The sequence below is a fragment of the Crocuta crocuta genome, unplaced genomic scaffold (genome assembly GCF_008692635.1).
Source record: "Crocuta crocuta isolate KB4526 unplaced genomic scaffold, BGI_CrCroc_1.0 scaffold139, whole genome shotgun sequence".
In the NCBI taxonomy this organism is placed as follows: Eukaryota; Metazoa; Chordata; class Mammalia; order Carnivora; family Hyaenidae; genus Crocuta; species Crocuta crocuta.
In genome coordinates this window covers 9,344,474-9,368,139 of record NW_027533258.1, presented here as the reverse complement: position 1 = coordinate 9,368,139, position 23,666 = coordinate 9,344,474, and the positions used below count along the sequence as shown (strand labels likewise).

General features: G+C 51.6%; 3 protein-coding genes across 4 annotated transcripts in view; all 3 read right to left on the bottom strand.

Annotated features, from left to right (window-relative positions):
• KRABD2 (KRAB domain containing 2) overlaps positions 1-175 on the bottom strand; it is a 6,187-nt gene extending 6,012 nt beyond the window's left edge. The window contains exon 1 of the mRNA XM_077746730.1: positions 25-175. Coding sequence (XP_077602856.1) covers positions 25-175 — 151 coding nt within the window. The remainder of the gene's footprint in view (positions 1-24) is intronic.
• Positions 176-960: 785 nt separating this feature from the next.
• On the bottom strand, positions 961-6,224 carry RPL26 (ribosomal protein L26). 2 transcript variants are annotated; one of them, XM_077746798.1, is made up of 4 exons: positions 6,147-6,224; positions 4,845-5,017; positions 3,650-3,790; positions 961-1,135 (listed from the first exon to the last, which is right to left on the bottom strand). In XM_077746798.1, exons 2-4 carry the CDS (start codon positions 5,010-5,012, stop codon positions 1,007-1,009), a joined length of 438 nt encoding a protein of 145 aa, XP_077602924.1. In that variant the 5' UTR covers positions 5,013-5,017; positions 6,147-6,224; the 3' UTR covers positions 961-1,006. The 2 variants fall into 2 exon arrangements, with proteins under 2 accessions (XP_077602924.1, XP_077602925.1); XM_077746799.1 differs by lacking the exon at positions 6,147-6,224 and adding an exon at positions 6,057-6,081.
• Positions 6,225-14,847: 8,623 nt separating this feature from the next.
• Positions 14,848-15,324, bottom strand: RNF222 (ring finger protein 222). Its single transcript, XM_077746547.1, has one exon. The coding sequence runs from the start codon at positions 15,322-15,324 to the stop codon at positions 14,848-14,850; it is 477 nt and encodes a 158-aa protein (XP_077602673.1).
• Between the last annotated feature and the right edge of the window lie 8,342 nt (positions 15,325-23,666).

Genomic DNA, 23,666 nt, shown 5'->3' with positions numbered 1-23,666 from the left:
ACCCTTTCCACGCTCGGGTCCTACCCGGCCCCTCGCTGGGAAGTCGCGGGGACTGGGGATACGCGAGGGCCGCATGCCCGTGACCTTGGCAGCGCAAGCCACGGAGCCCGGGCCGCCGCGGCAAGGCGGTTATTCGCCCACGTTGTTGCACAGCCTGCAGCTCGCGAAGCCGCATTCATCGTTCCGCGTCCAGAAACTTCATGTCCAGTGAGCGAGGGCAGAGGCGCACGTGTCTACACTGACCGCCTATTTATGGAGTCCTGAGAACCCGCGTCGCAGACGGACAGCGCTTACTTAAAACCGCAACCTAAAGATGGGTTCTGTTGGGGCGCCTGAATGGCTCAGTCGGTTAAGTGTCCGACTTCGGCTCAGGTCACGATCTCACGGTTCGTGGGTTCAAGCCCTGCATCGGTCTCTGTGCTGACAGCTCAGAGCCTGGAGCCCGTTTCAAATTATGTGTCTCCCTCTCTCCCTGACCCTCCCCTGCCCAGTCTCTCTCAGAAATAAACCATTAAAAAAAAATAGGCTACTACTATATAGACGCTCACCTAGCGTAACTGGAGTGAGACTGTTTCAAGAGGCAGGCTCCCAGGTAGCTGCCTACCTAGGCCTCTTAATGAGCCATGATGTCCCCCCAGTACTGCCTGCTGTAAACATGAAGAGGGGCGCTGGGCTGGCTCAGTGCATGCAGAGTGACTCTTGATCTCAGGGCTGAGTTCCAGCCACACAGCTGGCATGGACTCAACTGGGGTGGGTGGGGGGTAATCACTACCTTATCAGTCCTGACTTTAGAATATTCTTAAATGCCAATCGTTAAAACAACTGATGCTCCAATGGAAAAACCCAGACAGTAAATCAAGCCACAAGAGAGGGGCAGCTGGCCTTCAGAGGCAAACGCCACCTAACTTCCCTGAAAACAGGTCCCCCGTGAAGTAGGTAGTGTCTCCAAGCACCACATCGTTTTATTATAACAGTTTTTTTATTTCACGTCGTACTTAAGATTACTTTATTCCTGCATCTTCTCAAGTGTTTCTTCCTTATATTTGCCCTTTTCCTTTCCTACTTGGCGAGATTTGGCTTTGCGTTCGAGGATCTTTTTGCGGTCTTTGTCCAGTTTTAGTCTGGTGATAACCACCTGCAGAAAAATAAAAACACTTCTAAGCCTTGAACAGTTACCGGTTTCACAAGCTCACCAAGCCATCCGCGCTTGTTTCTATCATAACCTCCGAATGCTCAAGGCAGAGATGCAGCCGCCCCCAGGCTTCAGCCCACAAAACCGCAGCACAGACCTCGTTTCAACAGATCTAATTGTTAAACCTCCAGATTATGATAAAGTTTAGTTTCATGAAGGAAGGGGAGGGAAAAGGGGGTAAAGGGCACTGAAGCAGCTCTGCAAGCACAGCGTCTGACCGAAAAAAATCTCCGCTGTCACAGAGCTTGCATTTTAGTATTGGGGGGGGCGGGTTAGAAAACAAACTAAGTGAATGTATGTCAGGCTCTGACCTAGAGAAAGGCAGAGCAACACAGGGAGGCTAAGGAATGCTGGCGAACCGGCGCCACGTCACACGTGACCAAACAAGGCCCTACCAGTAAGGCCAAGTTCAGACACTTGAAACCTTGAACGCGTTATGGTGAGAGAAATCAGAGACCTGTATACTGTGTGGCTCCCTTACATGTGGAATTGTAACACCAGAGAATGAAATGGTGGTCGCCAAGGGACGGATGAGAGACAGGACAGATGTTAAGGGTACAAACTTCTAGTAAAGCACAGTGACCTGTACACAATACTCTATCAAAATCACCAACCTGCTAAGAAACCAAGACTCAGTTACTCCAATTACTAATGAGGACAGCTACGTACCATGACCGAGGTACATTATTGCTACAATGGCAATCACACCACCGTTTATAAATCTATTGAACTAACATCACACACACCTTGAATTTACACATTATGTCAAATATACTGAACTCTGCCCCCCAGGCACCCAATAGATTCCAATAAAAAACAAAAAAGACAAACACCTGAAAAAAAAGGGGGGGTTAAATTGAAGAGTGATTTTGGTAAAATCACAGCAAGTGCAGAGATCCAAAGGCAGAAGAACCTGAAAGGTTTATATATGCATCTTTCTCAATCCTAAGCGTGTCTCAGAATCAGCTGGAGGCTTGTCACACAGACCCCGGCTGCCGGCTGGCTCAGCGCACCCGACCGGAACCTGAACTCTTGAGGCGACCAGGTGATGCCAACAGCACACAGGCTGGGAGCAGCTCGGTGGTGGGAGCGCGGCGGCCGGCCGACTAGACGGGGAAGAGTGGCCGCTACAAGCAGCTGGTGAGGGGATCGAGTAAGGTCTTAAAGGCCACTCTGGGGCACCTGGGTGGCTGTCAGTTAAGCACTTGACGCCTGAGTTAGGCTCAGGTCATGATCTCAGTTTAGGAGTTCCAGCCCCACACTGGGTTCTGCCCGGACGGTGTGGAGCCTGCGTAGGATTCTCTCCCTCAAAATAAATATGCCCTTAGATTTGTGTGAAGTCCCCAGACTGAACTAAAGAGATGATCACTGAGCCCCAACAAAGGAAGGGGTATGTCCTGGGCTGTGCTACCTGGAAAAGACCAGGAATTTCTCACGGGATTCGTGACCAGGACAATCGGTGATCTACCAGTGATCAAACGCAGGACTGGCGAAGGTCGGGAAACGGGAAAGTCCTTGCTCCCAGGAGATACGTTACGTATTCAAATAATTCAAGGACATGTCAGGACACTTGTAATCCACTGGGGGTAGGGAAGAGGGGTAAAGAGAATGCGGGGAAATAGTCATAGTGAATTTCAGGTGAAAGACATGCAGGAATTTCACCACATCAGTCTTACTGCTTTCCTGTAATTTGAAAAATAGATTAAATTAAAAAGAATTTTTTTATGTTTATTTGAGCGAGCAAGAGCGAACAAGGGAGGAACAAAGAGGAGACACAGAATCCAAAGCAAGCTCCAGGCTCTGAGCTGTCAGCACAGACACTGACAAGGGCTCGAACCCACGAACCATAAGACAGATAATGACCTGAGCTGAAGTCGGACGCTTAAGCCTCCCAGGCGGCCCTGAAAAACAGATTTATGATAGCAACATAAAATCTGTCAAAAAGCAAAACAAAACCCCAAAACCCAAAACCGGGAAGCCTGGGCGGCTCAGTCGGGTAGGCATTGGACTCTTGATTTCAGGTCAGGTCAGACGTCACGATTTGTGAGTTGGAGCCCCACAATGGGCTCTGCACGGACAACCTGGAGCCTGCTTGGGATTCTCCGTCTCTCCCTCTCCCCTCCTGTCTCTCTCAAAATAAACAAACATTAAAAAATAAAGTAAAAATTATTCCATTTCTTGATTTTAAGTTTTGTTGTCAGGCCAATCACTTTACTGATCACTTCTGACCAAACGGTACATTACATATACACAGTGTTAAAAACAACTTCATCTCATAAAACTTTTTAGACTTGTTTCCTGGATGCCATTCAAATACGGAATCTGCTCTAAGACTGATTTCTGGAAGCTCTCAAACCAGGAGATTCTATTTCCATGGGATTGCTCTGCAAACAAGCAACTCCACCTGCCAACACTCGCTGTCGTTTCCGTCCCTCAAGCATCGTCAGAAACACGCACCTTGCTGGGGTGGATGCCCACGTGGACGGTGGTGCCGTTCGCCTTCTCTCGCTGTACCCGTTCAATGTAAATGACGTATTTCTTCCTGTAAACCTGGACTACTTTGCCAATCTGCTGACCTTTGTAGTGTCCCCGCACCACCTGAATGCAAATGCACGGACAACAGAAATATTAAGAAAAGTAAGTCAGGAAAGGGAAATCATGTAAATGCTCAGACCCGTAAGACCCTTCGGTTTTGAAAGATGGAAGAGTTACTGGAAAAGTGCAATTCTCTCCGGCTTTAATTAACCGGCAAATAAACCCTGCCACCATCTACACCTCGTGAAGGAGGATGCATCATCCATGAACTGATGGTCCTCAAGCAGTGGTGGGCTTGCTAGGAGGTTAAAAGCGAGCCCACTCGGCCTTCTGTAGCCAGGTGATGGAAGGACCTTTAGTCCATCTCAAAGGAAGCAGGAGGCCACAAGATGCAATTCAAAACCCGCTCAGGTGTCCCACCCGGTGCCAGAGTTGGCAAATACATGTGGGGAAAAGACCCAATTCTTCCCCAAAGTTTAACAGCGTCCTACCTGGGAGCCCTGGCGATCCTGTTTGCCAGGAAGCAACCCAAAGCGTTTCCGAAAGACACCCTGAGCTTTCCTTCCAGATCCACATTTCCTCGCGTGAACGTGATCTCAAACGCAAAGAAAGCCACCCCCCAAATCCAGCGGCAATTCTAGCGCCAGCCCCGAAGCTGGGCACCACTTGGGCACTACCCTCATCGGAGAATACGGGGGACAGGGGAGTTGCGTTAGAGGCTGCCTGACTCTTGCAATCAACAGCTGCGGGTCCCAGCTAAGAAACGTTCTCAAAGACGTTCACTTAAACAGATGTGACGAGTTAATCACCGGGAAATGCGCAAAACCATCGGAGACGATGGTTCACTTCCAGCCCCTGTATCTGGACCCTCTGCTGCCTCGTCAACGACCAACCACGCCGAGGAAAAGAGAACCACAAAGTAACGCTCTGGTCCCCCACCAGCTTTCCTCCTTCTGATGCTCGGGACAACCGCTGCTTTTTCTTGTTTGGGTTCGTGGGTCCCTCGTGCAATCCTGCCCTGGGGAGCAACGTCCCAGGCGCGTCCTTCTCAGGAGGCGAGCCCTCCTCATGGCAGGCGTGCGGGTACCTGCCGCGGCGACGCGGGCACAGCGCGTACCTGTACTTCGTCGTCCTTCCGGATGGGCATGGAGCGAACGTTGTACTTCTGCCGCAGCTCTTTGGAAAGAGGGGAGGACATAATCTTCCTGCGAATGTGGGAAGGGGCATTGAAGTGCCTTTTGCGGTTCTTGCTCCGGTCAGAGGTGACAAACGGATTGAACTTCATGTTGGCTGAAGAGAGTGAAAAGAGGTATAAATCCTTAAACGCTCAAAATCTCACTTAGCGTCCCAACAAGTGGCATTTCCAGCAATTCCATCTTTGAACGTCCAAAAGACCCACAAAACCTGTCATGCTTTCTATAGATTCATTCATGGGACAAATAGTTTTAACGTTTATTCATTTTTTAAAAAATGTTTTTTATTTATTTCTAGGAGAGAGAAAGAGCGTGAGCAGGGAGGGTCAGAGAGAGGGAGTGACAGACTGAAACAGGCTCCAGGCTCTGAGCTGTCAGCATAGACCTCAATGCGGGGCTCGAACCCACGAACTGTGAGATCATGACCTAAGCGAAAGTTGGACGCTTCACCGACTAAGCCACCCAGGCGCCCCAACGTTTATTCATTTGAGACAGAGCGCGAGCTGGGAAGGGGCAGAGGAAAAGGGAGACCTGGGATCCGAAGCAGGCTCCAGGCTCTGAGCTGTCAGCATAGACCTCAATGCGGGGCTCGAACCCACGAACTGTGAGACATGACCTGAGCCGAAGTCGGGCGCTTAACCCACTGAGCGCCCCCAGGCGCGCCTAGTTAAGCTGTTGGTTCACAGCCTCCAAGCGCCTGAAATACCGGGTAAGGAACTTAAGACAGGACTTTTATCTCTGATGAAGGCAAAATGAACCGACATCTCAATATTCAATTACAACACCACGCTTTACAAAGACCAACGCCAACACACTACCAACTTGAACGTGAACACATTTAGCTCCGTCCTCCCCAAACCCGGGAAGTGCCGCACATCTCGGGTCCCAAAAAGCCTTCTAAGGAGCGAGGACGGCCTGCAAGTTCCCTGGCTTTGCCAAAGGTATTTCGAGGCTCTTCTTTAAGAAACTACACTGACTAGACTTGATCCATTTGCGCAGAACCCCTCCTCGCCGGGCTCCGATTCCGAGTTCCCAAACCCCTCTCCTTCTCCCTTCCCGAGCCGGCCGCCCCTGGAGTGACGGGTAGAGAGGCTGGGGACTATCCCAGCCCCTCTCCCTCGGTGCTACTCGCTCACCGGGAGAGCATCGGGCCCCCAGGGCCAAAAGACAACGTGCCCGCAAACCGATGGCCGCGGATTACTCGCGCTCGGCCGGGGAAACCTTACCCGCCGCAGCTCCAGCGATGGCCGCAAAAGGGAAGAGAGCTCCACGCCACTTCCGGTTCTGTAAGTTTGCGAGAGATCTCGCGAGACCGATCGTCTCTTGGCGCGAGAGAGGCGCTGGGTTTGAACGAGAAGAGGAAACTGGGAAAGAAATTGGTAAGTAGTGTCCCCCAGCGGCTAGGAGGGGACCTGCGGGGACCTGCAAAACTGCCCTTTTCGGGGCCTGGTACCTCCCCCGGGGAGGTCTGGGTTCTGCAGCTGCGTTCTCTAGGTAGGCGCGGTCCCGGGGGCGGGGACTGCTCAGGGTGTGACTGTCCCCGAGGGTGGTGAGGGAGCAGGCGCCCCATTAGCCTGGTGGCCACTGGCGACCTCGGTTCCGTGGACCCCGCTGAGCCCCCACCCCGGGCCCGTGGCGCGGGCGTCCTGAGGCCCGCCCGAGACCTGGCCCCTGCTGGGACCCGCGATCCGCCCCCGCCCGGCGCAAGGAGATTGAACCTGAGTTTCTAACGAGCTCGAAGGTGATGCCAGAGGGTGCCGGTCCGACAGCGCCCTTGCAAGGAGGCCTTTGCAAGCGGAGCGCTGCCCCCCTTTCTGAATTGTACTGCGTGTGGTCTTCGGGTTCAGGGTCTGATGGAAGCAGGGCGAGGGGGTGCGCTCCCCTGCAAGCGGATTCTGGGGCAGCCTGCAGTGGGGGGCGGGGGGGGGTNGCCCCCCTTTCTGAATTGTACTGCGTGTGGTCTTCGGGTTCAGGGTCTGATGGAAGCAGGGCGAGGGGGTGCGCTCCCCTGCAAGCGGATTCTGGGGCAGCCTGCAGTGGGGGGCGGGGGGGGGGGGGGGGCGGCTCTCGCAGGATGTCCTGCCTGCCGCGTCCCCAGTAGGGGATTGGTTTCTGTGGAATGGATAATGCATTGTCAATAAATGAATGATGCAATGTCCGCATTTCATGATAATTCCTAAGACACAGTGAGCTTGAGTGAGCTCGTGGCGTCCTGGAAACGCTCTTCCCCTCCCTTGTACATTGTTAACTCTAATCCACCAAACAGCCTTGTGATGCTGGTACACTATTATTGTTCCCATTATACAGATGGGGATATTGAGCCGCAGAGGAGTGGGAGGAACTTGTACACGTTTTGTAGAACCCATAGGTTATGGAAGGCCCCGCTAGGTGCTCCCCAGTCCCTTCCCTATATGGTCCCACTTTCTAGGACTCCATTTGGTCATCAAATTGCAAGAAACCATGACGTTGAGGGGCCAGGGTAGAATCAGTAAAGAACCTGTGTTTTTGTGATTTTTAAAAAAGTTGTGCTTTAAATGGGCTGTAAGGTAAACAGCCCCGGATTTTATTTCGAACTGAAAAATTCAGATAGAGTATCTCTACTACAATTTTCTCTTGTTTTCTCTTTTCTTTTCTCTTCTTTTCTTTTCTCTTTTCTCTCCTTTTCTCTCCTTTCCTTTCCTTTCCTTTCCTTTCCGTGTAAATTCTACATCAAACCTGAAGCTCGACCTCACGACCACAGATCAAGGGGCACACGCTCTACTGGCTGTGCCATCCAGGAGCCCCTACAATTCTTTTCAACGAATGTTTATGGATCATAGTTTGCAAGCCATCCCTAAAACGGGACACTGGAGCTACAGAACAAAACTGGTCAAACCTTCTGCCTGCAGGAAACTCACCGTCTTAGAGGAGAGAGAAATAGCGAAACCCGCAATCACAGGCCCCAGGGTGAGCCAGCCACCCTTTCTGTGCTTCAGGGATAGGACAGAGCTCTGGGGTCAGGGAAGACTTCTGGGGTGAGATCACCCTTGGCTGAGTTTTGAAGGATATTAAAATTCGCTCCAGAGCTGGAAGGGAGGCTTGGGGGTGTGAGTATACAGGCATGATGAGCTGTCTCCAGGAGCCAGGTCCCTGTGGTTGCAGTGAGGACGCCTTCAGAGAAAAGCCCAGGGGGCTCCAGGGCTGAGCTGAATTTGATTTGGTGGCTGAAAGTTACAGGGAGCCCTGAAGGCTCCTGCCTTCCTACTTTGCCTTCCTTTCTGGTCTTCATGGACTCACCCTCTCTCTCTCATTGTTCTTACAAGTTTCCTTAACCCCTTTTCTTTGGGTCTCGCCTAGCCTCTTCCTCTCGTCCCACAAAGCCCTTTACTGTTTTCTCTTCCTCCCCATCCCTCACTGCTGACACCCTTCCCTCTAAGGCCTCCTTACCCCCCCCCAACCCATGCAGCACTGAGTCATCGAGATTAAACCTTCAAGCCACCATCTGGACAGCATAACCACTTTGTATGGTGTGAGGAATGCCAGGGTACAAATTGTGTGCACAGATGCTGGAAGCCTGCTTGAAGAGGCTGTTTATCTGCATAAATGTCTTGTTTCCGCCCTGCCCGGTCCTCTGAGCACCTAGCCTGGCTCCCCCAACCCCCCTTATGTGCCTCTTACATGATTTGAAAAAGTTCCTTTAAAAGAATTTTTTTTAGTGTTTATTTATTTTTGAGAGAGAGAGAAAGTGGGGAGAGAGAGACACAGAATCGGAAGCAGGCTCCAGGCTCTGAGGCATCAGCACAGAGCCTGATGCAGGGCTTGAACCCATGGACAGTGAGATCACGACCTGAGCTGAAGTCAGACCCTTAACCAACTGAGCCCCCAGACGCCCTGCAAATGTTCCTTTTAAACTGACTCTTTTGGGTCCTTTGGAAGCTGGTCTTTGTGAAGTCCTAAAACAAACAAGCCATCCAGACTCCACATCTAAGCCCCTTGGACTAAACTTTTTTTTCTTAGATACCAAGCCATCCCATTTATTCTTTCCTTCCTTGCTTCCTGCTTGCCTGCCTTCGCTCATGCATCCTTCAAATATTTCTCTAACTTACTCTTTACCAAATCCTATGCCAGGCACTGAGACACAAAGATAGGTTAGATTGGGCGCCTGGGTGGCTCAGTCGTTAAGCATCTGACTTGGGCTCAAGTCATGATCTCACAGTTTGTGAGTTCGAGTCCCACATGGGGTGAGCTCGAGCCCTGCTTTGGGTGAGCCCCAATTCTCTCTTTCTCCCTCTGCCCCTCGCTCACTTGTGAGCTCTCTCTCTCTTTCTCTCTCAAAAGAAAAAAGATCAGTAAGATCTAGCCTCCCCTCAAGGAGCACACGGGAAGGAAGAAATGGCCATGTCAACAAATGCATACTAAAGTGTGCCTGGGAAGGTGATGGGGTTCTAACCGAGGCTGGGGCCAGAGAACCCTTGGACTGTTTCTGGAAAGCTAGGTGGGCATTCTCCTGGTAGACAAGGGTGGGGAAGTGTGTTTTGGGCTGAGGGAACCACCCACGCAAAGCCCAGAGGCTTTGACCAGCCACCAGTTGTCGGAACTGCTAATAGTTTGTGTTGTGAATCAGTTGCTGCGTCCATTTGCACCAGGTAAACAGAGGATGAGGGAGAGGGTGGGGATGGGCAAGGTTGTTTGGGGCCAAAAAAGAACATCTGGGCTGATGAGGAAGTCAGAGAGAGAAGCGAGGTGAGCCACAGCGCCATTGTGGGCTTCGCCGAAGGTGGAGGTCACAGAAAGGAATCTCAGGGGCGCAGAGATCCTCTGTGGGTGCCCAGGCTCCTGGCAGCCGTAACCCGAGTTTTCACTAGAAATAGATGGATCCTTAAGCTTGCTTGGTAAGGCTAGACTCTGCAAGTATATGTTAAAAGGTGGGGTTTTTTTTTGCATGAGTCTTAAATTTTATTAATGCTTTTAAAACAGGATATGTGCTTTAAAAATCATTCTTTTTAAAAGTTTATTTATTTATTTTTAAAAAATGTTTTATTCATTTCTGAGAGAGAGAGAGAGAGACAGAGAGAGACAGCATGAGCAGGGGAGGGTCAGAGAGAGAGGGAGACACAGAATCCAAAGCAGACTCCAGGCTCTGAGCTGGCTGTCAGCACAGAGCCCGATGCGGGGCTCGAACCCATGAACTGTGTGATCATGACCTGAGCCGAAGTCGGATGCTTAACTGACTGAGCCACCCAGGTGCCCCTTAAAGTTTACTCTGAGAGAGAACACAACTGGAAGAAGGACAGAGAGAGAGAAGGAGAGAGAGAATCCCAAGCACGCTCGTCACTGTCAGTGCAGAGCCGGATGTAGGGCTTGATCCCATGAACCATGAGATTACAACCTGAGCCAAGATCAAGAGTTGGAAGCTTAACTGACTGAGCCACCCAGGTGCCCCTAAAGAGCATTCTTATACATAAATAGACCAATGAGAGTTAAGTAGTTTATCCCTAAAACAAGCGCATCATTTTTATTCAGGTGTGTATAAGGACGGGAAATAAGCTTTAAGTCTTTTTCTTTGAATTAAAGACACCTGGGGGTGCTTGGGTGGCTCAGTCAGGTAAGCGTCTGACTTTGGCTCAGGTCATGATCTCATGGCTCCTGAGTTTGAGCCCCATGTCAGGCTCTATGCTGACAGCTTGGAGCCTGGAGCCTATTGGGGTTTCTGCGTCTCCCTTTCTCTCTGCCCCTCCCCCGCTCACACACACACACACACACACACACACACACTCTCTCTCTCTCTCTCTCTCTCTCTCAAAAATGAGTAAACATTTAAAAAAAGGCATTTGGAAATTATTATTCAGGAATGCCAAATGTTGGCAGAAATCTGTTTTACAAGAGGAACTGCTGATGTAATTAAAAGGCATTCATGTTGATAGGGAAGACCGAGAAATACGTGTGGCCACCCAGAGGCGATCCACTGGGTCGAAATATAGGTCGAATAGATGAAATCAGGGGCGCCTGGGGGGCTCAGTCGGTTAAAGTGTCCAACTTCGGCTCAGGTCATGATTTCACGGTTCATGGGTCTGAGCCCCACGTCGGGCTCTGCGCTGACAGCTCAGAGCCTGGAGCCTGCTTCTGATTCTGTATCTCCCTCTCTCTCTGACCCTCCCCTGCTNTGTGCTGACAGCTCAGAGCCTGGATCCTGCTTCTGATTCTGTATCTCCCTCTCTCTCTGACCCTCCCCTGCTCACTCTGTCTCTCTCTCTCTCTCTCTCTCAGAAATAAATAAAACATTAAAAAAATTTTAAATAGATGAAATCAGATAGCGTGAATCAAAAGGTTGAGATGGAAGAACGGTCAGCCTGAGCCAGATTAGGTGACATATATGTATTCAAGGCAGGTGACTAGGATTTCCACAGGTGGCTACATTGTATAGATTGCTTTGCTCTTGCATTTGGAAGATAGTCAAATGTGATATAATTTCCATTTACTGCCATTGATTGATGAATAACTACAATTAGATTAGGGCAATAAGATTTGTGTGTGTGTGTGTGTGTGTGTGTGTGTGTGTGTGTGTGTGTGTGTGTCTAAGAGGCATGGCCCTGGACAAGGGGACATAGAGAGGGGGAACAGTTCATGTGTAATCCCAGGCATCCATCCGTCTGTCCATCTGTTTATTTATCTAATGGCATCTCCCTGTACTGCGCTGATCTCAGGGTGGTTACTCTAAGCCAAAGCTTTTCACTTGACAAAGGAAAGGAAGGGTAGAGAAAAATCAAAACAAGCGCAGCAAATGATCCGGCCCGAAGAGATCCATAGGAACTAAGAAACACTGAGTCAGATAGTAAGCTTTTTACCTTCCTTCCTGGTGTGCTTGTTCAGCATAAGATGTCACACCTCTAACCAGACAAACCAGCCCCACGGAGGCAGTAGCTGACACCCTCAAGCCACAGGCCAGGTAGTCCGGCAGCTGTCAAATGTTTTCGGGGCCAGACAGGTACATGCCCTGAACATATCGTTGGCATCTAATGTCATTTTTAAAAAAAGATTTTATTAAAAAAATTGTAATGTTTTATTATTTGTTTTTGAGGGACAGAGACAGAGCGTGAGTGGGGGAGGGACAGAGAGAGAGAGAGACACAGAATCCGAAGCAGACCCCAGGCTCCGAGCTGTCAGCGCGGAGTCCGACACGGGGCTCGAACTCACAACCACGAGATCAAGAGTCACACGCCCTACCGACTGAGCCAGCTGGGCACCCCTGTGTTAACATTTTTCAAGTTAATTCTTGAGTAAGTAGTACATTTGCTTGGTTCAAAAAGTATCAAAGAGAAAGGGAAAAATCTCCCCCCTGTTCGGCCATTTTCTCACCCCCGTCCACTGTTCTTCACTGTTACTAGTTTTCTGATCCCAGCTTCTTGATGCATAAATAAGCAGACAGGAATGGGAATTCTTATTTCCCCAGGTCCCCCAGCGTTCCATACCTTCTTTTTCCCAGCATACCGCGGGGACGTTCTATATGGGTCCATAGACCCTTTCCCTGTGATCTTACAGCTACGGGAGTCCCTGGACCCTGTGTTCTAAAACCAGACCTCTGTTGATTGTCATGCAGTGTTTTTCCAATCCTTGGTGGTGACAGAGCTACAAGTATAGAACACGGTGTGGAGTCACTGCCCATCTCTGCACATGTATCTATAGGATAGATTTCTAGAATAGGACTCGCTGGGTCAAAGTGGACATTTTGACAAGGGACATCAAATTTCCCTTCCTAGGGTTTGTTACCAAAATACATCCCAGCCACCTTACCTGCTTGCCCTCAGCTTGGGCAGCAGAGTGGGCTTTTAAATCAGGGTTTGAGGGGCGCCTGGGGGGCTCAGTCAGTTAAGCGTCCGACTTCGGCTCAGGTCATGAGTTCTCACGGTCCGTGGGTTTGAGCCCTGCGTCAGGCTCTGTGCTGACAGCTCGGAGCCTGGAGCCTGCTTCCGCTTCTGTGTCTCCCTCTCTCTCTGCCCCTCCCCCACTCACGCTCTGTCTCTCTAAGAATAAATAAACATTAAAAAAATTGTTTTTGATCAGGGTCTGACAGTCTAATAGGTGAAAATTGGCACACACACCACGAGAGTTTTCACTTGCATTTCTATCACAAGGGTGGCTGTTGTTTTTGAGTCCTATGGGCCTTTGTATTTTCCAACTCTTTCATCTAATGTGAATTTCCCTGAAACGTCCAAGCTCAGAGCCCCCCACATGCATTGGCAGTGTCTTTGGACTCTTTGAGAAAATATATACCTTTATTTAAAAAATAGCTTCCGACATTCTTGGAAAATAAAAGAAGTGCCAGCTACGAGTCACCATTGGATGAACGATATGAAAGCGCTACAGTTTTTTGTGTTTTTTGTTTTTGAAATTGGCCTTTGGCAAAACCGACGGAATCAGAAAAGACTAGAGACAAGTCCCCAGAAACTGAATGACGCTGTTGAAAGCAGCCTGGCCGGGCTTAAAGAAATCAGACTCATGAGAGTCTTTGTAAATTTAGCATTTTTAGTCTTGTAATAAATACGGGGCCCATGAATCCACCTGTTCCCCCCGCCCCAACCCAATAGCACCTATGCTCTTCCTGAATCTGGAAAAGAGCAGAAAGAAGTCCATAAGTGTTTAAAATCAGCCCTCCCTGCTTCCCCAATATCCCCTATAGGGTGGAGCCCTTCCGCGGTGGTCCCCAAATGGACCCCACCACAGGGATTGGGGAACTAAGGTAAGAAGGAGGGTGTTATTTCTTTCCCCACAGATAGCGAACTTTGCCGAGAGGGGTGTAGGTTGGGGGCGGGGCGGGGGGAACTTGGACTTAGCTCTCGGCACATCTGGGGTGTGAACCACCGCCTGTCTGAGAGCGCAGCTGAGACTTTTTGTTGTTAAGATTATGGCCCGTTGACGTAGGGCGAGACCCAGTCCGAGTGGCCCTCCCGGAGCCCGGGGACAGGGATCCGTGGCACCTGGGCTCAGCATTCGCTGAGACTGTGGAGTCCCTGATGAACCCAGCTGCTTGGCTTCCCCACCCTTCCTCGCCCAGCCCGGCCTGGCCGGGAATCCGCCCGGGGAAACTGGCCCGGCTGGTGTGGCCTCTAATGAGTGGCTGGGTCAGGAGGAGGCCCTGGGCTGGCTGGGAGGCGGCAGGAACCCTCAGGGGTTAATCTGCCCGCATAGTTCTCCGCTGACTCCAGTCTGGGCCATCAGGCTTCCCTGCTCTCCCCGCCTGCCAGTCCACCCTTGAGAACCCCAAGACTCAAACTTTGAGCCATTCATGGGCCTGCGGGGCTTGCCGAGGCCTCTGACTCTGTTTGCGGGCCCATCCGCCAGCCTCGGCCACAGCCCCCCTTTTCTGTTACGTTCCCCAGGGGCCCCCAGGGTCACAGCCCCTGAGATCAGCTCCTCCCCCCACGGGAAGGCCTTCCAGGCTGGTGACTTGGGGTTCAGGAGAATCTGGGAGGTGGGACGGCGGCCATGAGGGTGGTTGCTGAGATTTGGGGAAACTGCTCTTCTGATTGTTGCTGACAGCAAACTACAGAGCCCCGGGGGGAGGCGATTCTGACCTGGAGGCGTCTGCCCTTGGGCCCCCATCCAGCCACCTGGGAGCCCCACCTGGCTTCAGGGAGGTCACCTGAAGGCAGATAAGGAAGGCGCTCAGGGCTGGTGACCCGCAGCAAGGGGGACCCACCATCTTTCCACTTTGCTCAGGACCAGCCTGGGGGAGGGGCAGTATCTACTGAGGCTACCACCAGCCCCCACCAGGGGGGTGGGGGGCACAGCTGTGGCTCCTGAGGGGCCTCCACCACGTGCTGGACGCTGGCCGGGAAGCTGGCGGTGCCCGTTTGGGCCCAGAGCTCAGCCCCTGCCTCCCCAGCCCCTGCCCTGCGGAAGTGAGAGGTGAGGGTGGCCATCCAGGCCCCTGTCAGCCCAGGGCGGCTCTCAGGCCTGCTTCCTCACCAGCAGCACCCAGGGCAGGATGGCAGCCACCACGGCCACCACGGCGATGAGGGTGATGAGCAGCAGGGCCCGAGAGCGGCAGCAGAAGGCCCGGCGGGAGCTGGGGGCTGGCGAGGCCTCCAACAGCTCCCCCAGGCCGCGCCGGGGCAGNCTCCAGGCCGTGGGGGAGGCGGCCGGGGGGCCCACGGGCACGGCCAAGGTCTGGGAGCCCCGGTCCAGCATGGAGGCCCAGCGGGAGCTCTTCTTGCTGAGGAAGGTGACGTAGCGGCAGACGGGGCAGACGATGGTCCTCTGCACCTGGCCGTCCACGCGCGTGGAGAGCAGGTACTTGACCAGGCAGTCATGGCAGAACACGTGGCCGCAGCTGAGCGTGCGGCTGGCGCCGTCCAGGTCACGGAACTTCTCGTAGCACACGGGACACTCGCTGCCCGAGCTGTCCTTGCTCTCGCCTTCTGACATGGCCGGTGCGCCCAGGCAGGGCTTTAGCTGCGGAGGGAAGGGCTGTGAGCGCCGGGCCTTTCCCTGCTTCCCAAGTCCCTCCCGCACCCCTGCTGTCCCCCGCTCTGTCCTTTCCTCCTCTGCCCCTCCTCCTCCTCTTCCTCACTGGAGTCTGAGATCTGGAGCCCAAGCCCCTCAGGAGGAGATGAGGGAGCATTTCTGGAAGGATGGGGAGACAGGTAAGGAGGAACCCCAACAGCGAGAGACTCTGCAAGGAGGGGCGTGGATTGCGATGAAGGCGTTGCCTCCTTGATCTCTCACCCCAACCATGACAAGCATGCATGGTGAGGTCACCACCTCCCCTCTTCCTGCTTTGATGCCAGATGTGAAGGCAGGGGGACCCACTTCCTGGGGGAAGCAGGCAGCTAAGCAGATGCTCTCCGTCCCCCCTCCCCCCCCCCACTCAGCCTGTATCTAGAGTGGCTGTTTTCCAGAAGATCCTTTGCTGCTCCTCTCTCTCCCGGCTCCCGGACTGACTGAGCCACTGGATGGTCTCCAGCCATTGCACTGCATTCCTCTCTGTGCTAAGCGTGGCTATAAAGCAATGACTGTTTTGAAAATAAAGCTCAGAACTTACACATCCAAGTGCCCTCTGGCCCTCTGTGTAGTCACGGCAGAGAGCTGTGGGCTCCCACGTCCACCTGCCACAGCCCACTCATTCTTCAAATTCTTCCTGGGCCGCCTGAGGCAGCGAGAGAGCCTTCTGATTAACCTTGGTAAAGGCCGATTTTCATCCTTCGAGGATCTGTCTGGTATTTTGGAAAGGGCCACAGGTCACCTGGAGCCAGACCTGGTGAGAAAGTGCATGAATGATCAGGTGGTATGATGCTGTTTGGAATCCAAGATACCGAGGGCGCCTGGGGGCTCAGTCGCTGAACGGCTGACTCTTGGTTTCAGCTCAGGTCATGATCTCGCAGTTCATGAGGTGGAGCCCCGCATCGGGCTCTGCGCTGACGCTGCCAGCTCTGCTTGGGATTCTCTTTCTCTCCGTCTCTTTCTGCCCCTCCCCTGCTTGCTCACTCTCTCAAAATAAACTTAAAAAATAATTTGAAAAAATTAAAGATAGGGAGTCACCATAAAGGAGCAAGGCGGGTTTTAAATGGTATCTGAGAGCAAACCAGAGCCCCCAAAGATGTTCTCGGAAATGGCGGAATTGTTGGATTAAGGACACAGCTTCTCAAATGTTGACTTTGAAGGGAAACACCTACTCGGGTGGATGGTGAAGTTCAGGGTTCCTCATTGACAAGTTTCCTGCATTGCAACTGGGTAGCCTAAGCTCATCTAGACCAGCCTCGTGGGAAGGACCTGTGATCACCCATCTTGATGTTTTCTTCTATCAGTGAGTTAGACAAAAGACATCTGGACACACTGACAAGCGGAACTCTGTGGAAGTCCCCACCACCAAGAGATGCCATAATGGGAACAAGATCAGTTATTAGAAAAGACTATAGTTTCTCAAATCATAAATCTTCTGGAATCTCTCTCCTCTCTTGGCTTGGTTCCAAATGTATTTCGCCAAGTTGAAAATGTCCCATCAGGTATAAGGAGCGAAACTAGGTGAAGGTGGGAAGGGGGAGCTGGGGCCCTGGAGGTAGCCCCAAAATCTTTTCAGAGGTTTGCAAGCTTTGGTCTCTGGGGGATCAATGCGGCCCCCAGGCTGGGTGAGGATTTCAAGTGCTCAGACTCTGGAATGGAGTTCAAATCCTTGATACACCCATTACCGTCTGTATAGCATCAGGCAAATTGTTTGACCTTACCCTGTTCCCCATCTGGAAGTTGCGGTTAACAGTGCTGCTTTTCACTCAGAGTTGTTCAGAGCGTTAAGTGAGCTAATGTGAAGGAAGAGTCCGGCACACGCTACGTGCTTAGCAAGTGGGAGATGTCATTGCTGAGACAGGCCAAATCCTCTCAGCCCCTAGCATCTGCCTCCCCTCCCCCACTCCTCATGAGTTGTTCATTATTATTAAAAAAAATTTTTAATGTTTACTTATTTTTGAGAGAGAGAGAGAGACAGAGTACGAGTGGGGAAGGGGTAGAGAGAGAGGGAGATACAGAATTCGAACAGTCTCCAGGTTCTGAGCTCTCAGCACGAGCCTACTGTGGGGCTTGAACCCACGGACTGCAAGATAGTGACCTGATCTGACCTTGGACGCTTAACTGACTGAGCCACCCAGGCGCCCCAGTTGTTCCTTATTATATAGATGACTAAAATTAACACACATCCCTGACAGAGGTCAGCTCCTGTCAAATTAGAATAGCTGTACAAGATGATGAAGAGATGATGGGGTGGACTGGGCAACAGGCTCAAGGGGAGATTAGGGAAGTGATGGGCAATAGATAGCAACTAAGGTGATGATTCAAATGTGTCTCTGTCATTTTTGTTTCTTAACACATTTGCAAATGTCTAAAGTGTGGATTATTCTCAAGAATGGCCATGATCCTCTTAAGCTAACCAACTACTAACAAGTCTCCCTGCATTTCACAACCCCCACAGGCATATGGTGGCAACTCCATCCATCCATCCACCTGTCCACTTGTCCATCCATCCATCTACCCATCTGCCCATCCACCTATTCTTCCTTCCTTCCATCCATCCATCCATCCATCCATCCATCCATCCATCCATCCATCCATCCATCCATCTATCCACCTATCCTTCCTTCAATCCATCCACTCATCCATCTATCTATCCAACCATCCATCCACCCACCCAGCCTCCCACCCATCCACCTATTCTTCCATCCTTCCATTTATCCATCCATCCATCCATCCATCCATCCATCCATCCATCCATCCATCCACCCACCCAATTATTCAACAAATAGTTCTTGAGCTCCTTCTGCATGCCAGGTACTAAGCTTTGACATTGGAGATCAGCAAGATCAAGAAAGTCCTTCATGAAACTTCAGAGCTCAGGGGACATTATAAATGTTCTTGAAAAAGAGATTTTTTTAAAAAAGGAGGAATGGTGATTAATAGCTGAAGTTGTTTGGGTCACTGAGAAGTAGGCACCAAGGTATGCAAGAGAATTAAAGCAGATAGTTAAGAGAATGTGAGGGGAAGGAAGGACTTTTGAGGTCATTGAGGATGTGTCTGGTATTTTGGAAATGACCACAAGTTAAATCTAATTTTATAAGGGAGAAGACCAGGTCCAGAGAAGGAAAAGTGACCTGGCTGAGGCCACCAGGGAGGATGACAGAGAGGGAGAGATGACAGAGAGACAGACACAGAGAGAGGAGATCCCATAGATGATATAGAGAACATTATTAGCATCGATTGATGAGTTGGGTGAGTAGCTCTTTAGTTTGGGACGCACAATCCTCTCTGACATGAGCAGGGGAGGGGGGAGGAGAGCCTCTACTTTTCAGTGGAGTTTGAGGAAAAGTAAAAGGGATCCAGGGGTGCAGAAGCCCAGGTCCCCACTGATGGCCTCCCTGGGCAACCCTTTCTCCTTCCTGTGCTCCAGGAGAGCCACGTCACTCACGCCTGGACAGTGCCACCCTCCGTCCCCACCTCCTTCTCCCCTCCCTTCCTCGGTCTTTCCCTCCCCTCTCCCTCCTTGCGTCCCTCCCTTTCTCTTAAGTCCATTTCATTATTCCTTGAGTTCTTCTCCTGCGCCTGACTCTGTGCTGGGGGTGCTGGGGCCGGGGTGAGGGCGGCCAAAGAAATTCAAGGCACTTGCTCTGGTGTGGGCACAAACTAGCTCGATAACAATGGAAGGCATTATATGCCCGAAGGCATCCCCGCTGGTCCTTTAGGAACCTGTGGGGAAGAGTAGGGGTGGAAAGTCTTCCCAGGCAAGGTGGGACCAGTATCGAGCTAATAATAAATAATTATAACAGCGACCGTTTATTGAACACTAATTACGTGCTTGGCGTATTACATCTCTTCCTCGTGTAATCCTCACAACAACTGAGGGAGGTAGGTATTACTTCCATTCTACAGATGAGGAGACTGAGGCTCAGGGCTTCAGGAACTCGTTCAAAGCCATACTGCCAGGACAGGGGGGCCCCGGGATGCTACATTCCGCCGCCTCTGGTGAGGGTTTGGATGTGCCTTCCTGGAGGGCAGTCCAGACCTTGGTCAACAGAGAGCAGGGTGGTGGGAGGGGAGGCCCAGCCCTCACACCCCTGCAGAAAGCCCGATTTAACAAACACCCGTGGCTGGAAATACCTTCTGAGAGTTCCAGGATCCGGTTGTGTGTGTTAAATACCAGCCTAGCCTCCCTCGTAAAGTGGTTGAAAAAGGAGAGGAGACTCGCATCACCTTGGTAAAGACCCTCCTTGGAGTGACTCTAGACAGGGCTGTCTCCCCAGCCACCTGTGAGGCTGGCCCAAGGGGAGCTGGCTTCCTGATGCCCCGGTGCCCGGCTTCACCCGCGGATGCAGCCCACGGCGAGGACTGATGCGGGGGCTGCCAGCCCACGGCTTGCCCGCCTGCCCCACTTCGGGACAATGAGCCTGTGAGGTGGAGACACTGTAGGCAGCTGGGCTTCCCTCCTGGTGTTCCGAAGCGAGACCCTATGGCCTCAGCTGTGACCACCGCCCCACCCCTAGACACTACACCCATGCACACACGCTCCCACACTCCCACACCCCTGTGCCACTCAGTTTCAGTCCGGGACTGAAGCTCATTGGATCTCTCCTTCCCCGCCCCCAGCCAGTCCCCCAGACTCACTGTGGCCCGGGACCAGGGGGAGCGGCGTCCGCCTCCCCACCGCGTCCTCCGCGGAGCAGATCTGAGCCACCCCCAGGTGCTGGGCAGGCAGCACGGCTTCCTGCTGCTGTCACCGTGACAGCCGCCGCGGAGGCATTTCCTAATGACTGAGCAGGTCGGGAGGACAGAGAAGGGACGTGAATGTCGCCCAACCCGTTTGAGGCCAGGAGGCTCTTGGCGTTGCCCAGGGGGGGTTGGCAGTTTCTGGAGTCAGGTGACCTCGACAGGATGCTGGGAGAGGAGCCCCCAGTCTGAGGAGGAGCCCAGGGGCGGGTGCTCAAGACAGGCGTGAGGTCTGACCTCGGAAGCTGGGACCCAGGACCCTTTTGGGTGAGGCTCCCTGGAGGTGGGTCTCCCCCTCCCAACAGTGAGAAATGTATCTTTGGGATGACTGGGGGGCTCAGTCGGTTAACTGTCAGACTTCAGCTCAGGTCATGATCTCGCCATTGTCGGGCTCTGTGCTGACAGCTCGGAGCCTGGAGCCTGCTTCGGATTCTGTGTCTCCCTCTCTGCCCGTGCCCCACGCACACTCAAACATAAGTAAACATTAAAATGAATTTTTTTAAAGAAATTTATCTTTGTGGTCCTTCACCCTCCTGGACCCATTTCAGTGATTCCCCCCCACAGACCCCTGTTCCCTGCCACGCACAGAGTGAAGGGGTCGGATCAGCCTCAGTACGGCTGCAACGCCCAAAGTAATATACAAATACTGGCGTGATGTACTCACATGCCTTTGCCATTCATCAAACACTCAAAGGGGCTCAGAGCTCCCCCGCCCGCCAAACACCACGGGGATAAAGAGAAAGAAATCCCTGACACGGTGGGAAATGGAGGTAAGTTTCAGGACACTCTGTACAACATGATTCTACTTATGGAAATTGTGTAATTTTGTATAGAGAAAAATCTGGAGTAAGACGCATCAAACTTGATAGTAGTGATCTCTGAAGGGACTCTCTAACTTCTACATTTCTGTGATATTTGACGTTTCCCCCTGAATGTGTGTTGCTTTTGTGATCAGAAAAAATTATCAAGAACAAGGCAGGGATAAAGCAAGGGGGTGGAGGGCACTGGAAAGCATTTGAAGGATTCCCTGGTAGTTTTGTCAGGACTGGGGGCCAAGTACTCAAGAAGGTGGTTTTCTTTTTTTTATATAAATATTTTTTAATGTTTTATTTATTTCTGAGAGAGAGAGAGAGAGACAGCATGAGCAGGGGAGGGTCAGAGAGAGAGGCAGATACAGATTCGGAAACAGGCTCCAGGCTCTGAGCTGGCAGTCAGCACAGAGCCCGACGCGGGGCTCGAGCCCACGAACTGCGAGATCATGACCTGAGCCGAAGTCGGACGCTCAAACAACTGAGCCACCCAGGCGCCTCAAGAAGGTGGTTTTCTTCTGGGACACCTGGGTGGCTCAGTTGGTTGAGTGTCCGACTTCGGCTCAGGTCATGATCTCACAGTTCGTGAGTTTGAGTCCTGTGTGGGGCTCTGTGCTGACAGCTCAGAGCCTGGAGCCTGCTTTGGATTCTATGTCTTCCTCTCTGTCTCTCCCATGCTCACACTCTGTCACTATCTCTCTCTGTCTCTGTCTCTCTCTCTCAATTTTCTTCTGAGAAAAAGGAACTTCCTGTATCCAAGATACAGTCAAGTATGAGTGTGATCTCATAGGGTGCACCACAGTGACCCCTCCTTGACTTTGACCATGTCTAATCATGGCCTTGGTCAAGGCGGTGCACCCGGCCACCTCACCCAGGGTCACCCAGGGATGACTGTCACAACACTCACTTGTGTTCTCTCCCGAGGAGCTGAAGGTGAGGTGTTCCAGGCAGTCCCAGATTTAGCAAGTGGGAATGCAGAGCGCCCAGGGCCAATGTGTATTTCAGGTAAATGACAACCACTTCCTTAAGGAGAAGTATGCTCTGTCCAGTATTTGGGACCTACTTGTACTGAAAAAGTTATCTGTTGTCTAAAACTCAGATTTCATTGGGCATCCTATATTTGATTTTGCAGCTCTAATCCCAGAGGTCTCCCCAAATGTCTCTCCTTCCATGAGCATCGCCAGGGGTCCCATGGGTAGTATGATTCGTGACTCTGCCTATGGCTTCTGGGGGTTTCGGAAAAGGAGACACGAATACTTATCATCAATGCCCTGTGTGTCCCCAGGAGAAGGGACTGAGCCAGGCTTGGCTGTCTTTTTTTTTTTTTTAATGTTTATTTATTTATTCTGAGAGAGAGAGAGAGAGAATCCCAAGCAGGCTTCACATTGGAGCCCAATCTCACGACTGAGAGATCATCACCTGGGCTGACTGATAGCAAGAGTTAGATGCTTAACAGACTGAGCCACCAAGGTGCCCCCAGGCTGGCTGTCTTTAGACTAATGTGATATGACTTTGGAGTACCAGAGAGCTCCCGGGGCGCCCAAATCTCTTCCATTGGCCCTGCCATGAAGCTTGACTTTGGAAATTATTTGAATGCACAGATATTCATTTCCATAGTTTTCCAGTTTTTTGAGAGAAGAGAGAGAGAGAGAAAAGAGAGAGGATCCCAAGCAGCCTCCATGCCCAGTACGGAGCCCAACGTGAAGCCAATCCCATGACGGTGAGGTCATGACCTGAGCCAAAATCAAGAGTCGGAGGTTCAACCTACCGAGCTGCCCTGGCGCCCCGCCCTGGTTTTGTGCTCCAAAATAAGAATTCAATCTTAAAAATTACGTATACATATGTGTGTGTAAATGTGTGTGTGTGTGTGTGTGTGTGTGTACTGCCCCTGAGACAGTGGGACATAGGGATGTCAAGTTTTGACAGGCAGACGGGAATTAGCAATCAGGAAAGGTTGACGGCACAGGTACATTAGCCAGGAGTGTCTACACTATGGTATTTGATCGTCAAGAGCTCTGGGAAATGAAGACACTGTCCGAGCATTCACCCTTGCTGTGTTTATATAAAGAGAAGGTGCCATGTACCTTTGGGTAAATGACTTAATCCTTTTGTGCCTCAGTGGCTTCTCTGAAAAATGGGGAAAATCTTACCTACTCTAGGATTTTGATGATGACAGGAATGGGTGCTAATAATATGCCTGGAACCACACCTTCCAGCTCAGGGAGGGAGGGGCCGGCAGCCTCTGCTCTGGTCAGTCCACACTGGAGAGTTGTGTCCAGTTCCATAGGGGACATATTGCTGGGGGACTGAAGCACGTTCTTGGGACAGAGGCCAGCTGGGTTGGGGACGGGTCTGGAGACCACTGTGGCCTCGTTAAGACCTCCCGTGGAGAGCCCTCTCTGAAGGTAGGGAGCTTCCGGACAAGAGGAGGATCCCGGCTGAGGCTGGCTGACTGCTGAATGGCCCCCGGTACAGTTTCTGGGCGAGATGAATGGGCAGACCAGGACGGAAGGTCTCAGATTTCTCCAGAATCACCTGGAGAACGGATCACAGATGCAGATGGCTAAACCCTGCCTTAGGACGTCGCAGGTCTTGGGAGGGGCCTAGGAATCTATATTCTATATTAATTATTTTTTTAATTTTTTTAATGTTTTATTTATTTCTAGGAGAGAGAGAGAGACAGCGCGAGCAGGGGAGGGTTAGAGAGAGAGGGAG